General features: G+C 42.9%; 1 protein-coding gene across 1 annotated transcript; it reads right to left on the minus strand.

The window, feature by feature from the left end:
• Positions 1-12,630: 12,630 nt before the first annotated feature.
• Positions 12,631-15,836, minus strand: TLNRD1 (talin rod domain containing 1). Its single transcript, XM_054836335.1, has one exon. It carries the CDS (start codon positions 14,477-14,479, stop codon positions 13,412-13,414), a length of 1,068 nt encoding a protein of 355 aa, XP_054692310.1. The 5' UTR covers positions 14,480-15,836; the 3' UTR covers positions 12,631-13,411.
• Positions 15,837-15,877: the final 41 nt, after the last annotated feature.

A 15,877-nucleotide genomic window follows, 5' to 3' on the forward strand; every position in this document is an offset into this window, starting at 1 on the left:
GTAAATGGAATTCACAAGCCTTTCCAAGTCACCTCCTGTGTAAAGCCCTGAACAGACAGTCCCAGAAGTGAAGTAAGGAACAACTTCACTCTCCGCCCCTTTGGGCAGCTCACAGACATGCTTTTAGCAGTACCTAAAACAAGAAAAACACCTAGATCCACTTCACTGGGATTGACAGAAACAGAACGGAAATGAGAATGTGATTAAGTGGTGAGCCAGCTTCACATGCAGAGAAACTTCCAACTTTCTTTCCTAATGACTTTTAAAAAAGCGCCTCATTTTTGCTTGTATTCCATTTAAAAAAAAAAAAATTTAAAAAAATCTTGGCCTGTGAGTTCTCAGTGCCTACACAGATGAAAGCTGTGAGAGGCCTTAAATGACTTCAGCAGGAAACTACTGGGAAGGGGAGTGGTCTGTTTTCTGACAGTCCCATTACACATTTCTAGGAAAAATCTTTTCAAGTTCTGTGTATGAAAACGAAACAGGATTACAGCACTGCCTCTCTCTTGGAGACAATCGCAACAACGCTTTTCCTGCTCCCATGCTGGAGCAGTGCAAAGTAACTCCCTTCTTTTTCCTCTCTCCTACCTATCTCAGGATCTTGGGCTCAGGAATAGCACTTTGGATTGAAGAAATTTTTAGAATTACTGCATTTAAAATCTGCTCAAATAGGACCCATGTTTATTCCAGGTAACCTTGATGAATACTTTGTTCTGCAGTTGCATTCATAAATCCATCTGCTATTACCCAAACCCCTCACAAACTGTTTAGTGAGCTCAGGAGTTTTCCACTTACTAGCGATGACAAAGCACTAGACTACTGCAAAACCCATGACGGAGAAGCTGAGCAATAACAGACGCCAGCCAAATAGATCACTGAGATGGAAGGTCATCCTTGAACAGTATTTCCATTTTTCCCCTCTTGGTAAATTGCTCTGGGAACAATCCTCTTTTCTAGCATAATGTAATCAAGAATTAGAAAGTCACCACCACTTAACACAGAGCTGCAATTCCTGGCCTGACTGGCTGTGTTGGGAATTTTAACTGATGTCTCCACCCAAACAGCATGTGGAACCAATGTAATGGCTAACACAATTCAGAGCTTAAAATGGAGTGATGTTGCAGTTCCAGCTGTTTTTGTAAGTCAGTACAAGAGATTTTTGGAAGCATTAGAGGAGAAATAGAAACGGAGGTGAGGAATGGCTCCTAGTCTGATGATGTACACTAAGGAATATGTGAGTGACAATGCAAAAAACAAGACAAAAGTAAAGCATCACTGGACAGTATTACATAGCACCATGCTCAGGACCAAGACAGCAGCAAGAAAGTGATGACTGGTGGGACATACTTCATGGGTAAGAGGTGCATTATTTTTTATCTCTGTTTTCAGAAAAGGCACAGTCTTCTACATATGGAAAGGTAAAGATACGTAGCAGCCTAGGGGTAGACAATAAAGCTTTCATTCTGATGAAGAAGAAAGGTTCACTGTAAGTAGACTTGGGCCAAGTGCCCTTAGCAGGAACTGTGACTCACAGTGCTCTACAAATCCCTTAGTTATCAGAAAGCTGCATCTCCCTATGGATCACCATAATCCAAGCTATCTCTGGAAGGACCTTTTTCTTTCTTGAGAACTGATCTATACTTTTTGACCGAACAAGTTTCCACATGCTTCCCTCGTCCTAACATGCAGAGACCCAAAATCACTGGCAAGGCATGATGACGACTAGCATTTACTGAATGTATTCCTGTGTAAGGTCCCTGCTTATTAACAGAAGTTCTCAGCTGGTAATTCTGATGCACATTTTTAGCAATTTAATAAGTACTTAGTATTTAATAAGTGTTTAGTAGTAATTTGGTAGATCTGCTGTCTATCCAAGGCCCCTGTTTAATGGTTAACTGCCTTTCCAGCAGACTGTCTTCCCAACTGTACTTACTACTCTTTGAAGGCTAGAAACATACCATTTTGTACAGAAGCGTGTGGGGAAGCAAGGTCAGGTCTTAGGAAGGAGTCCCCTTTGTGTGTGTGTTTAGACTTGTATTCCTCATACCTGCATCTACCACACCTGATCCTTAGCTGTCTGAAAGAATCCCTATGGCTACACCATTTATTGGGATCATGACATAAACTCGATCCCCGCTGAAAACAGGAGCTGATTTGCTACCAACACCAATGGGCCATATTTACACAGGGCACTTGCTGTGTATTTTGAAAATAATAATTTAAAAAAAAAACAAAAAACAAAAAACAACAATGGAAGTATTTGAGAAGAACTAAAGAGAGGTGAGATCACCACAAAAAGGTTCCAGGGCTTTTACCCACAAAAACAAATTCAAAAGACCACTTATAAAAAATAAAAATCTGTTTCTTTGAAAACTCCCAGATACCCCCATCTCAGGTAATGCAGTTCCTAACTAGCATACAACCATCCCCCTCACAACACGCTAAACCTGTACATCCCAGTTTCATATCTGCAGGTAGGACTCACCCTGCAAACTAGATCTAACTAGAATCATTTTTGCTAAACATATTCTAAAAGGCTTTAATTCCCAAATAACCTGGTCTGGAAAAGATAATTCTGTACTCTCTGGAATGGTGGTAAAATTAAACAGTTTGAAACTCGTATGCTTCAGGCTTGCAGGAATCCTCAAACACACTACTACAAATGCAACAGCCTTTGAAATTACTAGGGTGAACTTCTCATCAATCTGACTCAGGCAAAGCACTAGCTTTTCCCTTTAGAAATAAATTTAATATCATTTCACTTGATCAGTAACCAGGATTATTTCATTCCAAGAAAGAATTTATATACAGTCGATATGACTGAAGCACATAAACAAGCCGAGGGCTTTTCTAAAATCAAACTGTAGGATGTCAATGCAAATCAACAGTAAAAAGGTATTTTAGAGTGCAATAAGCAGTGGAATAACTTAGTTACACAGCATCTAATGAGCAAAAGGGGTATTGATTGTTTTGCAGTCTGCTTCTGAAAACCACAACAGAGGCTTTCACTTTGTTTTCTCCCCATTGATTAAAAAAAAAAAAACCTGCTATTTTTTGGCATAAAAATACATTTAAACTGTTATTTTTTGATAGCTAGACTATGAACAGAAGCAAAACATGAAGGAAGGCTTTCACGCATCATGTAGGTTATCAATTTTTTTGGCAGCTGAAATTCTTTAAATACTCTCATTAATTTTAAATTAATATTCTCAAGGAAGAGGGACTAGTTCAGAGGGAGAGTTATTGAAAGAGCGTTGTCCATCTTACAGAATTGTCCTACAGACGTGCTCTGAACATCCTTTATGCTTTATTCTCTTGACAGGAGTGATTTTTCCTTGACATTAGTGATTCATGTGAACTCCAGATCACTTCAGTGAAACACAGTCTTATAAGGAAGGACATGCAACATCTCATAGATCACAGCCCTGAAAGGATCCAAAATCAGTCAGAAACTGCATCTTCGTAAGAGAAAACAGTCCATCTGAGAAAATCATCTCATAGCAGAGGAAATGTTCAACAGTAATATTAAACAAACGTAACAACAAAACCAGGTAAAGCTACGGCTAAAACAATACTTTGGGGAAAAGCTTTGAAAAAGTACTTTGATTTTTTTTTATCATGTTTCTATCAGATAGATTTTCTAGTTTTAATTTAAAAGTCTGTTTTACTCAAGCTTCCAAGCACCACTGTATATTTGCAAAGCATATTTATCATCCAGGGAAAGTCTTCTACAGCCCACCGTTATTTTCAAAGGAAAAGGGAAAAATACAGCAAAAGCTTCAAACGTGAGTGAATTATTTCATCCCCTGACAAGTGCAGCATGTGCTCTCTCTTCTGTAATGACACAGTACAGAAAACAAGATGTAATTAATGCAATTCCTTTGCCAAATGAGTGGGCTCTTACAAAGAATTGGCGCATATTCTGATTTGAGCTTTCTTGTCTTAAACAAAACCAATCTTAATACAGAACGTTGTAATGTACTTACAGGGTCCTTCAACCGATTCCCCCCCCCCCAATACAAGTGACTGCAAAGCCCTGCGCCTGTAATCGAAAGGATACTCAGGGTCCAAAACAACAATATTGATGCAGCCAGGAATTTTTGGGTACTATGGTACGATCATGTAAGTGAACCAAAGAAGAACATTTGGCCTTTTGTTATTTTATGTACCAAGACAGAAAAGCATGCCTTTTCCTCTCTTCTACCCAATGAACAGATGTGGTTTTAATCACATACAAACCAAAATGCTCGCAAGTTTAAGACTATGACTTTGATATTTAAGAGTAAAATTATTTTTGAAAGAAAGTGACATTCATCTAATTATCTTGAAACTGTCCATACAAAGGCAGATAGGTAGTGAATTGGATAAATGCACCAAGTAGGGTTTTGTTTGGGTTTTTCTCCCAGTTGGAGAGAAGATTAAGGTAATTTTGAAAAACAAAAAACTTGTGGCAAGACAAGAAACTTTAAAAGAAGCATCACGGTCCAATATAAAAAAAATTATAGGAGATTCATCAATAAATAGATTTTATAGAGCAATGTAAATTCAGATGCTATCTCTCTGTTATTGAACTCAAAGTTGCAGGTTAACTCACTAAACATAGTAACAGAATTGAACTCAAAGTTGCAGGTTAACTCACTACATATAGTTAGCAGAACAGTATAGTTAATTAAAACTGAGGCAGAAAATGCCACACAAAGCCCAGTGGGGAAACTGGCACCCACAGCGACCACAACTTTAAGCTAGCCACTAACCTACATCCCATGGTATCCAGCTCGCCCACCACCCCCCATTAGTTGGGGTGCTTTTTAGTAAAGCACCTCATAAATACCTAAAGCCAGGCGACCCTTTCTTCTGAGTAGCATTAGAGCTCTTTGACAAACTGTGTGTGAAACCCAGTTCCAGGGAATATGGATTACAGGCAACAATTCTAGACCTATTTTTAAAGGGTGTATGTGGTATTGAGGTAGTCGGAATTTGCATACAGAGAGATCAGGTATGTTTCTAATGTGATCTGGGCCTCAATTAGCATGAATGATCTTTATGTTCATGGCCGGTATGAGGATAACACGTAGAGAGTACAAAGGGATCTCTGTTCCACATCTGGGTGTTGCACTGGGAGCAGAGGGTAGGGGGAGAGAGGTGAAATCTGGGATTCTGATGTGAAGGTAAGATGCACAATGCTGGCATCTGGCAACCATAAGGAGAAATGAGGTAGAGCTGTGCGTCTGGCTGCTCGCCAGCCAGGGAGTATGGAAGGATAACAAGAGCTTTTAACCCATGCGGAAAGGTCAGGATGGCAGGAACAGAATTATGGCCCATGTTTGTACTTCAACTGCAGATTTCCTAGCTTTATAGAGTTTAAAAGTCTACCACAACATCCTACAATTAATTTTAAAACCACAGGCATTCAAAGTTCATCACAAATGACCGGGTCCACAAAACACCTAGACATACAGCTCCCACTGAAAATCAATGGGAGCTAAGCCCCTAAATACTCTTACAGTTCTGACCAATTTTTTTCCCCGTAAAAACTATAAATTGCAGCCTACTTTGAAACAAATCTCTTTTGCTCGTAGCTTTTTTCAGTCCTGTATTTCATTGTAACTTCTCATGAGTATTACAACCTGCAGTGCCCTAACCAGCAGCACCTATCTCTGAGGTTTCAAAGACAGTACTTGTGTGTCTCTGGAGCTTGTACCACTCACTTCAACAACTGCTTTTCAGCCTGTTCAGATGCTACCGGCTCCATTTACAGGCTGTTGGGACAAACTCCTCTAATATGACAGTCACAAGAAAAGACAAGATTACGGATTCTGAATGAGTTCATGCCTAAAGTCAGTATTAAGGAAATTTCATGCAGATAGCTCACAGATTTTCTCACAAGGCCTAGGATCAATCTCAGCTTCTAAAAACGCAAGTTTTTAATTACGAGCGGAGAAACAATAGCTCACTTGCACATGAAAGAGAACACACCCACTATTTTTCCATGCTCTGTAATTTAAAATAGGTCTTCCCATCAGCTTTAAAGCTTTTGAAAATATTAAAACTGAAATATAGGGCTTGATTTCCTTTTTGTTTTTTAAGCCAGACCCAGAGATTGAAAAGTTTCAGACTAATCGCTATTTTAAGATGATAAAAGGGGATAAAGTTTTTGAACTATGAATCTAATGTTGCCAGAACAGATTGATTCCATAGTAAATTTTTAAACACAAAGTAAATTTTTAAACATCGATTACATTTGAAGCATTTAAATAAGACCAGAGCATTAACTGCATGCCAATGCAGAAGTGCTACAGAGCCTATAATTTGTCACACTGCACGTATAGATCTACCTGACTGTTCTTTTTTCCATAGTGTCCATGTTCAGAATGCAAACAAGGGCCAAAGTACACCTGAACAGCATGCCTACCGATTCAAGAGACTTCCTATATTTAACGTGAACCAGACAGAATCAGTACATACCGAAAAAATTGACTAGGAAAAAACGTTTAAAAACGTAACCCTGGAGGCCAAAATTACTGTCTTGACTGTTTGGCAATTGATGACAACAGAATTATGATTAGTGGGACGTTAACTCCCAGTGTTTCCCAAGCACCTTCTGCATGAGCTGGAAAAACACCTTGTATACATTGAGTGTGAAACAGAAGGTCCCTCAGCGCATCAACGGCACAGTGCCCAACAGGCGCTGCTCTTTTGAGAAACATTCTTAGACTCAGCAGTTTGCCTGAATTTCAACCAAATGAAGCCTCACAATTGCTAAGATCCAGACAAAGGCCAAGCAGACCTGGCCTGGCTCTGGGGCTGCTGATGTTCTGCACACTAATGGAGACCCTGGGAACTCAACTGACCGAACAGGCTGAAGAGTGAAGCACCCCAAAGGGCAGGGGAATAAAAGCAGTTTCAAACCACCCCACCGTGAGTCCACCCTGGCATCCGTACAGGCTCCCAGTGCCAACGGTATGATTTGTAAACAACCTCAAGGCTCCATGCTGGCGATGGAGAACCTACGTCAAATCTCACCTCCTCACTGGCTCATCTAAACATTCAGAACAGGAAGGCGAGAGACACGGGAGCTGCTGCAGAGACCCTTGCTCATCCGACGGCTGGTTAAACGAATTCAGGGATACAAGCGTCTCGCAGCAGCCTAGCATACCACTGAACCGCACCCTTCAAGTTATTTCCAGCAATCCTAAGAGGCACTGCAGGCTAAGACCGTCCTGGGGTTTCCATCTGAAGTCCAGATCCTGTAAGAAACGCTACTGCAGAGTTCAGGACCGTGTTCTTTGCTTTTCAGGATTCTCTATCCTTAGATTAAAGTTCAGGCTCCTGCTGCCCACACAAACCTGGAGAAAAACTGTTGGTTTAAAATCTTGGTAGGTAAGTCAAACCCCCGCCAAAACCCGACTACTCTGAGGTATCTCATACTTGCAGTCACTTTACCTCAAACTAATTTGATTTTAAAACTGAAGTTAAGCAACTTGTTAGTAATCACTTTTCAAGTATTTATTTATTTTGTTGGGGGAGGAAGGGAGGGAGGAGAGAAAAATCAAGCTATTTAGCTTTCCAAGTATTTAACATAAAACCCAAAAGAGCTCCATCTGGCAACCAGCAGGATTTCTAAATAATCTAAATAGTATCTACATAAGAACCAGGCTGTCTATGGAGTAAGACAACTTCAACTTTTACAGCCACAAGAAGCCTTTATTAACATAAAAGGAAATTATAAAAAATTAAGTTAGAACAGGAACAAGAGTCTGGCAAACTGACAAAAGACCCCAGGAATCTCTGCATTAATCTTGAAATGCTGCTTTTGACTTTGTCGAAATACAGCATCATACACTGTGTGGTTTAAAAAAAACAACAAACCACAAAATAAAAAATCTTTAGGTTCAAAGGACTCTAATACAATAAAACTCAATTCTACAAAAAGATTCAGATTAGTGAAAATCAATATATAATTCCTTGCTTTGCAACACAAGATGACCTCTAACATTTTAACACAGTTGATGGAAAATATTAATATTTAATTACACAGACTTCATGGAGTCATGGGTGAGGCCCTTCATGTTCATAGATGTCCATCTTCATTATGAAAATGGTTCCAAATGCTACCGCTAATTATGTTAATTAAATATAGCTTTGAACTATTCATATAAAAGTTTTGATAATTCATAATTCCCAAATAAATAAACACGTCTCAGAGTACCCAGTATTTAATTTTCCAAGTTACTCATATGAAGGATCTGGCCTCGCACTTCATACCTAGCCTGTATATTTTTTGGCCCATTTATGAATGATCCAAACCTGGTGGTGGTTTGGTGTCCTATGTAAAATATTTTAATGATTTTGATGCCCCTGCCAAGTTGCCACGGGGATTTTCTGTCAGATTCTTGGCAAAAAGTCAAGGAGTGAAACCAGTGGGCCCCAAAAAAACATGTTATGGTGGTCCTGTGAGGATAGGGCGGGTTGAAGCTCTGCATTTTTGCTATCCCTGGGCTACAGGAAGAGAATTTCTATCTTTATCATTGCCCATCTGGCACCTTTCACAGGCAGCAAGAACAAAGAAGTAAAATGTACTGGTCTCTACCATCTGCTTCTGCTTGTGAAGTCTAGAAAGAGCTTGATAGGGAAGAAAGAAAAAAAAAGTAAAAACCAACCCCTTCATTTCCCACCAAACCGTTCTGGCAGGTACACATTTTTGCCTGTACTTCTTACGTATCTTAGGGCAACCCTTAGGCCCTTGGTTCCCTACAGCAATACAGCTGCTCGACGCAGAGCATCCCAACCACTCCTAGCCCCACATCTTCATTCGCAAGTGTCTAACGGCACGGAAAGAAAGGTTGCGTTGTTTGAGATTTGCTTTATTGGATCAGCCTCTGTTTTATCTAGAATAGGGAAATTCCTGTGGGTTTAATAGGAGGTATTACCCTACGGATTTTCTCTGGTTCCACCTCCTTTCCCATCAGCCACATCCCCTCTTGCTGCAAGGCTGCATACACCATGTGTTGGCTCGACCCCTTCTGTCTCTGACAGAAGTTTGGCCAAAAAGAGCAGATTTTCTGCTACTTTGATCATTTCCTGTGGTAAAAAGTAAAGGGAATTATCTGACCCATGGTCTTTTTTTTCTTAGTTTTGAAAAATAACATGGATTTACATTTGCAAATTCCTTTAAATAGTGTACTTGCTTTTCAATACCATTTTGCTGATAGTTTACTGGTTGTCTTACAGAACTTTTTTTTTTTTTAGAATCAGAAAACACATTGCTCCAATCTCAAATTCCGAGACTCAGCTGCTGTATTAAATCAATAATGAACTTCACTATGACGAAGCAGCAATTAAAAGGTAATACCAAATTCACAGACAATACAAAAGCAACAACTTCTTGCCAGTTAAAAATTTCTTACATTTAAAAAATAAGCTTAATTCTCTTTTGGTGGGGATAGTGTTATTCTTGGCTACAGATGCGCATTGCATAATATGTTTAGAAATAAGTTAACCCTTTTCTTATATCACATATGTCATAGATCTATTCTAATAGTGCATTTAAGCACCCTGAAATATTAAGTCTTCTTTTGTCACTATCACCAAGGTTCCAGATCAGAAAATAAGTCTCATGTGTGTCTAAGCCTATGTTGAAATAGAGTGACACTACCTGTTGACCTAAATGGTGTAAGCATTTGGGCAACAAGGGTCTAAAGTATGATGGCAAGTGATAATCAGTGACCTCGATGTGGCCTGCAATTGCACCCAGACAACTAGTCCATTATGTATTTTTTTCTGTCCCAGAAAGTACAAAGTAAATGAACAACATCAATATACCTACTGCAATAGTGTCTTATATCAGAATTAATATTCTTTAGGAATAGATGCCAAACAGATTACCACAATATACATTAATTCTTTATGAATATGGCACTACAGCATTTAAAATACACATATGTTCAGACTTAGTAGTGGAACCACACTCTTTCAGCTCAGAAAATGCCACAATGTGCATATGTATATAGAGAGTTTTTTCCTGTTAATCATTTACTCAGAGTGCGTAACAACAGTTGTACTTGTTTGCATCAAAAGCTTTTTTTTTTTTTTTTAAACTTTGTGGTGCTAATTATAAGAATAGCACAGATTTTGACAGATACTCTCTTGAACTGAGGCCAGGGAGTGCATGGCTCCCTTTGTGCGAGTTCTACTCTGGAAAGAAAAAAACTTAACATTTTTAAGTCTTAGAATTACTGTTATTTTAAAATGTTATAGGAGTTACTTTGCTGAATTTAGTATATATATTTTTAATCAGCCTCTTAACTAAAATCATGGCCTGGTTACATTTCACGTTTTATTTTATAAAACTGAATCCCCCAAAACCCACACACCTCAAAAGCAAAGGGAGATCAAGAGCCATTCGTTTTCCTTCTGTGTTAAAAAAAGGAAAAAGAAGATTCATACTTATTTATATACGTATGCATGTACTTCACTTCAAAATATAATCAGAAAAGGGGGAAGAATCTGCAGTATCCTTGTTAAAACAAAAACTGCACTAAACCACTTAAAACAAAGTCTTACCGCAACAAAAATCAGCGCTATCATCATTAATAATATATTGCCTTTCATATGCAGAGGTAATAAGGAGGCTGCACTGTGATCCATATAACCTCCATAATGTATAAATGAATCAAAAAGAATCTAATTAGTTCAGCAGTGCCAAAAATTATTAAGTAGAAACATCAAAAGAGCCAGCGGGACGTTACTTTTTTTTTTTTTGTCGGACATGCTGCAGAGCTGCCCCTCAGAACCCTGGTTTGTATCTGGCGGCAGGCCTCACAAACGTAGGTCACGGTAACGTAAAGGACTGGAGCTGAAGGATGCCGCCCCGGTACTGTGCCCACAGAAGACACTACATCCCAAAAGCACGGCGATCGCTACGCTCCCTTCTTCCTCCTTCCCCTCAGTGCAACTGTGGAAAAGTAGGAAGGGTAGATGGGGATGGTACCTCAGCTTCCACAGAGAACGCTACAAGGGAGGGAGACACAAAGGATAGCGAAGCGGACGACCGCCAACACTACAGAGGCACAGGGACCTCCCTGTAGATGGCCTTGGCCTCCTGTGAATCCCTCCGGAGTCCTACAGCTGTTCCTGCCATCCAGATGGGAAAACGTGTGTACGTGCACATGTGAGAGCGCCTCTGAGGAAATACCTGTGGAGGCATCTCAGTCAAACTTAGAACAGTGAGTGTGTATATTTATTTATTTATCAAAATAGACGCAGACATCCATGGCTCTGCAGCACATACTGCTAGGGTTATAATGCATCAGAGATAACGTAGGGAGCAAATCATACCCCTGAGGAATGCAGCTTAGACTGATTTTTCACAAAGAAAAGTCTTAATCATACGATTCCCTGAAGTCAGAAAAGTTTCATTTAAAAATAAACAAAACCTAATACTGGGGTTCACAATTAAGGAATTGTTTTTTCTAACATCAAAGATATAGATATATAAGCTTAGCGCACATCTCCTTTGACAGGACGTATTTGTCCACTACCCAATGATGTTTTACTCATGTTTTAAATTAAGTAAAAGCATCACATGCAAGAGAAACAATAAAGCTGTAACAGGAAGACCTTTCACCACTCCAGGACTGTTCCATATCCAAACTCAAACTGTTTACTTCTTCAAAGGAATAAACAGGACAGTACTTGTACAGTAAAGCTTTAAACCACGGTAACATCTTTAAGGTACATTCTCCAGTAGCTTTCAACATTGTTCGATTTGCAGACCTATGAAAAAAAAAATCCAGTTATGCAATGGAGCTGGGCAGGCAAAGAAAACCTCCTTGCCAGAAGACCTGCTCTTCTGTTTACCTTCTTGGAACATACAGAAGGCAACAGACCCCACAGGTCCACAAAGACCAGGCTGAAAAAAATAATCAGTGCAATTATGGGAACTGCTGCAGTATTCCCTAAGGTCCACTCACAATTCCCAAGGAATTCAACTGGAGGTGGATGCGGCCCTCAATAGTTAGTTAACTTTTCCCATTATCTGCAACATCAAATTAGAACTACTTTGACAGAAATCTGTACTGAGGGGCTCCGACACACACCTCTGAGGAATCAAAGGGCCCACTCCGACAAACCTGCACGTTCCTAAGCAGACACACAGAACAAGCGGGGCTATCCAGCAAGGAAAAGTTTTTCCAAGAAATCCTTAATAAATTCATATGGAAACTCACAAATTTAACACAGACGGCCCACACCTGCAAGAGTTAAAAATACACAAACTTCTCAAAGATAACACAGAATGCTGCCGATAAAGACAAACAAAGCCAGCCTGTGCCCCGCTGCAGCAGCCGCCAGCGCTCTGCAGCTACAGCAGTCCCAACGCATACAGCACTGTCCAGCTTTCCATAAATACAACGACAGAGTATCTCTATCAGAGGCATCCTGAGGAGGAGGGGTGGTACTGCAGGAGGGACAGTATTTATAAAAATAAAAGAACTGAATTGCAGCCTGTATGCTGCTGTCTAGAACTACAGTTACATTTGTACCACCCATTCCCTGGGGAAAATGACATACAATGCAAACAGGACTAGTTGTTCAATTATTCAAGTATTAAGAGATTCACGGAAAGACATCTGAGAAACATAACATTTTAATAGATGAAATAAATACTCCAGTACATGCAAGATAAAAACTGACATTGGAAAAAAAAAATTAAAAATCACTTTTGTTATAGTGTAATTTTTTGTTTGTTTGTTTAAACACTCACAGTAGCTTTTCCCCCAGTTTGGAAATCAACACATGGAAACATAATCACAACCTCCAGTCCTTCCACTCCTACACACCAAATGCACTTCTAACCTAACACTTGATGCAAAATAAAAAAGTCATACAAAACAAAAACAAACAAAATAGTAGCTACATCCATCATCTATGTGTTGTTGGGTTTTTTCATTTTTTTTTTTAAATGAGTGAGAACTGAGGTAACCTTTTGCCTGCACAACCGAACAGTAAAATTTAGAAGGGAAATTTCGGAAGACAAGACAAGACAAACTTTAAAAACCGCACCCAGCGCGATTAAAGCTTTTTTTTTTTCCTCTTTTTTCTAAGATACCCCCACCTCCCCAAATATAAAAAACTTTTAAACAGTTGTTATTACCATTTTTGTGAAAGACCTTGTTGAATAAAGGAAAATTTATCTGCAGATACTTGCTTGACTTTAAAGTAAAGTAACAAGAAGCCAAAACTGGCTACCTTTATTAGTACGTATAGTTTGAATATGCTCTGCTTCTTCACCACATGAAATCAAAGGATTGGGCTCATCCAAGCAAATTCTTTGGTATACAAAAAAGGGGCGAGGAGGTGGGATATTATTTTCCTTTAGCAATGACTGGGATCTAAACAGAAGATGTGGGGGTTAATTCACAGAATTGGAGTTCACTGGCGGTAAAGTCCTGGGTGAAGATCTTTCTCTTAGTGCCTGAGATAACAGGTTGCAACCATCCGAGACGGCGCAAGCTGAGTTCCTCAACCTTTCCCTGTAATCGCTCATTTTGGTGCTACTTTCGGGGTGTTGGGCTATATCCCTGAGGCATTGGGTCAGGAGCACACAAGCAGATACCACACTCATGGCTCCTCCTAGGATGGCAGTTTGCACAGCTTTGCCCTCTGGATTAATGGTGGCAGCTTTACCCAAAAACTGGGGCTCAGTGGCAAAGCCCACCAGAGCATAGACAGACTGCACCAAAGGTCCACTGAACAAGACGCATCGGTTCCTGGTCAGCTCGCTGGGTGAAGTCTTGACCTCCTTGACACAGGCCAAGAGGGCAGAGGCGCTGGTGCTCATACATTTGACACTGAGTTTGAACTGCTCCTTAGCAAATTTATCCTTGGATTTCTCACTGGCCAGCACGCAGGCGTCTGTCAGGAATTTCAAGTTCTTGGACATGTTCTGAGAAACCTCCAGCAGAAGCTGAGGGCTCATATCTGCCAAAGGGGTGGTCTTCAAGACCCCGCAGCCGTGCTCCACCTCATGCCTACATCGGGTCACCTTGTAGCGATCCACCAAGCCGGGCATAGCAGGCTGGGCCCCCGGAGTCTCCACTGCAGCCAGGTAGGCAGCGTGGGCAGAGCATTCGGTCAGGGAGACCACCAGCTCCCCCATCTCCATCAGGCTTTCCCCCACCTCCCCGAAGCGTCCCATGTTGAGCTGGCTCTGGACGTCATGGGTCAAGATGGAGAGTCCTTTGGTCCTGGCAATGATCGTGTCCCTGCACTTCTCGAAGGACTCACCGAAGACAGACAGGCTCTCAGTGTTCACCGGCCTGGTCTCACTCGACAGCAGCAGCAGATCAGCCACCAGTTGCATCTTGATCTTGCAGTGGTCGCAGATAGAGATGAGCTTCTTCCTCTGCAGGGAACTGCTGCTGGGGATGCCGCCGCCAGACACCTCGCTGCTGGACTTGCCAGAGCCACCGCTAGCCATAGCGCCGGGGGGGCACTCGCATGCCGCTCGCTACCCCGCTGCCACCGCCTCTGCCACCGCCGCCCGAGCAGTCCCGACTGAGCCCGGCAGGATCGCTCTGCCTTTTCCGCAACATCATTCCATTAATCGCCGGGAAGCAAGAAAAGGCTCTGGGCGCCGGGGCTGCCGCTGCTGCGGGGAGCGAGCTCCGCCGGGGCGCCCGCCCCGCTCCGGCGCCAGCCTCCGCTCCTACGGCTCTCCCGCGGCGGGTCGGCGCTCGCCGGGAGCCCCCGGGCCCCGTTCCGGCATCGTTTAGCTAAAAATATCTTTTTTTTTTTTTTTTTTCTTTTTCCGCACGTTGGCTTCCCTCCCTTCCACCACCTCCTCCGGCTTCCCGGCTGCGGGATCCTGCGCAAAGTTCCCTTTACGAGACGGAATACCTCAGAGACGCCCAGCAGTCGCACGGAGTTCGGGCAAGGGCGCAGCCCTCCAAGTTGCTACCGTGCCCCCGGCTCCTTCGGTCGGCGAGCGCCAGCCGGGCGCAGCTCGCAAGGGCCGGAGGGGCGGCGGCTGCGCACCATGTGCCGCCCCCGGCGCGCCCGCCGCGGCCCCGCGCCGCCGGCTCGCAGGAAGCGCCGCGGAGGGTGTGGCCCGCCCGCCGACCCGCGCCGCCACAGCCCCGCCGCGTACCCCGCCGCCGGGCCGGGGAGGGGAGAGGGCACCGCGGGGAAGGCACCGCGGGGAGCCGGGACGGGAGTGGGGGTGGGGACCGCGGGAGGGGAAGGAAAAAAAAAAAAATAGAGGGGGAAAAAAAAAATCCACCGGATCCGGGTGCTGGGGGCGGGCGGGCGGGATCCGTTCCCCTTCCTTCTGCCGCTGCCTCACTCCTTCCTGCCTCGACCATTCACGCGGCCGCTGCGAGCTCGCTCCCCGCCGCCGCGGTCCATGCCCCGTCGCCCAGGGCCCCGCAGACTCGGCGCCGCCGGCCCCTCCTCGCCCGGCTCCCGCTGTGGCCGCCGCCGCACCAACTTAGGCTCTTCCCGCAAACAAGGGTGGTGGCTCCGGGCTACAGCCGCGGATGCTGCGACCCGCCCGGCCTTGCGCTCCTCCTGCCATGTTTTCTGGCTGAGTCGCCAACTCCCAGGGAAAAAAAAAAAAGAAAAAAAGAAAAAAAAAGCAAAAAAAAGAAAGCGGGGAGGATCTTCTTTTAAATTCCCTTTCTCAGGCTTTCAGACAAACTATTGGGAAGAGGCGGCTGCGGCGGATCTGCCAGCCAGACGCTGCATGGCTCTGAGGGAGGCTCCCCCCTCCCCGTTGCCTTTGCTGTAACCTCACTTAAGCCTATCGAAATCTTTTGTGCGGTGTCACCGCCCTTCGTTTAAATCCTGCCCTCCCCCCGCCGCCCCGCTCCACGCCCGC

The sequence above is a fragment of the Grus americana genome, chromosome 10 (genome assembly GCF_028858705.1).
Source record: "Grus americana isolate bGruAme1 chromosome 10, bGruAme1.mat, whole genome shotgun sequence".
Classification (NCBI taxonomy): Eukaryota; Metazoa; Chordata; class Aves; order Gruiformes; family Gruidae; genus Grus; species Grus americana.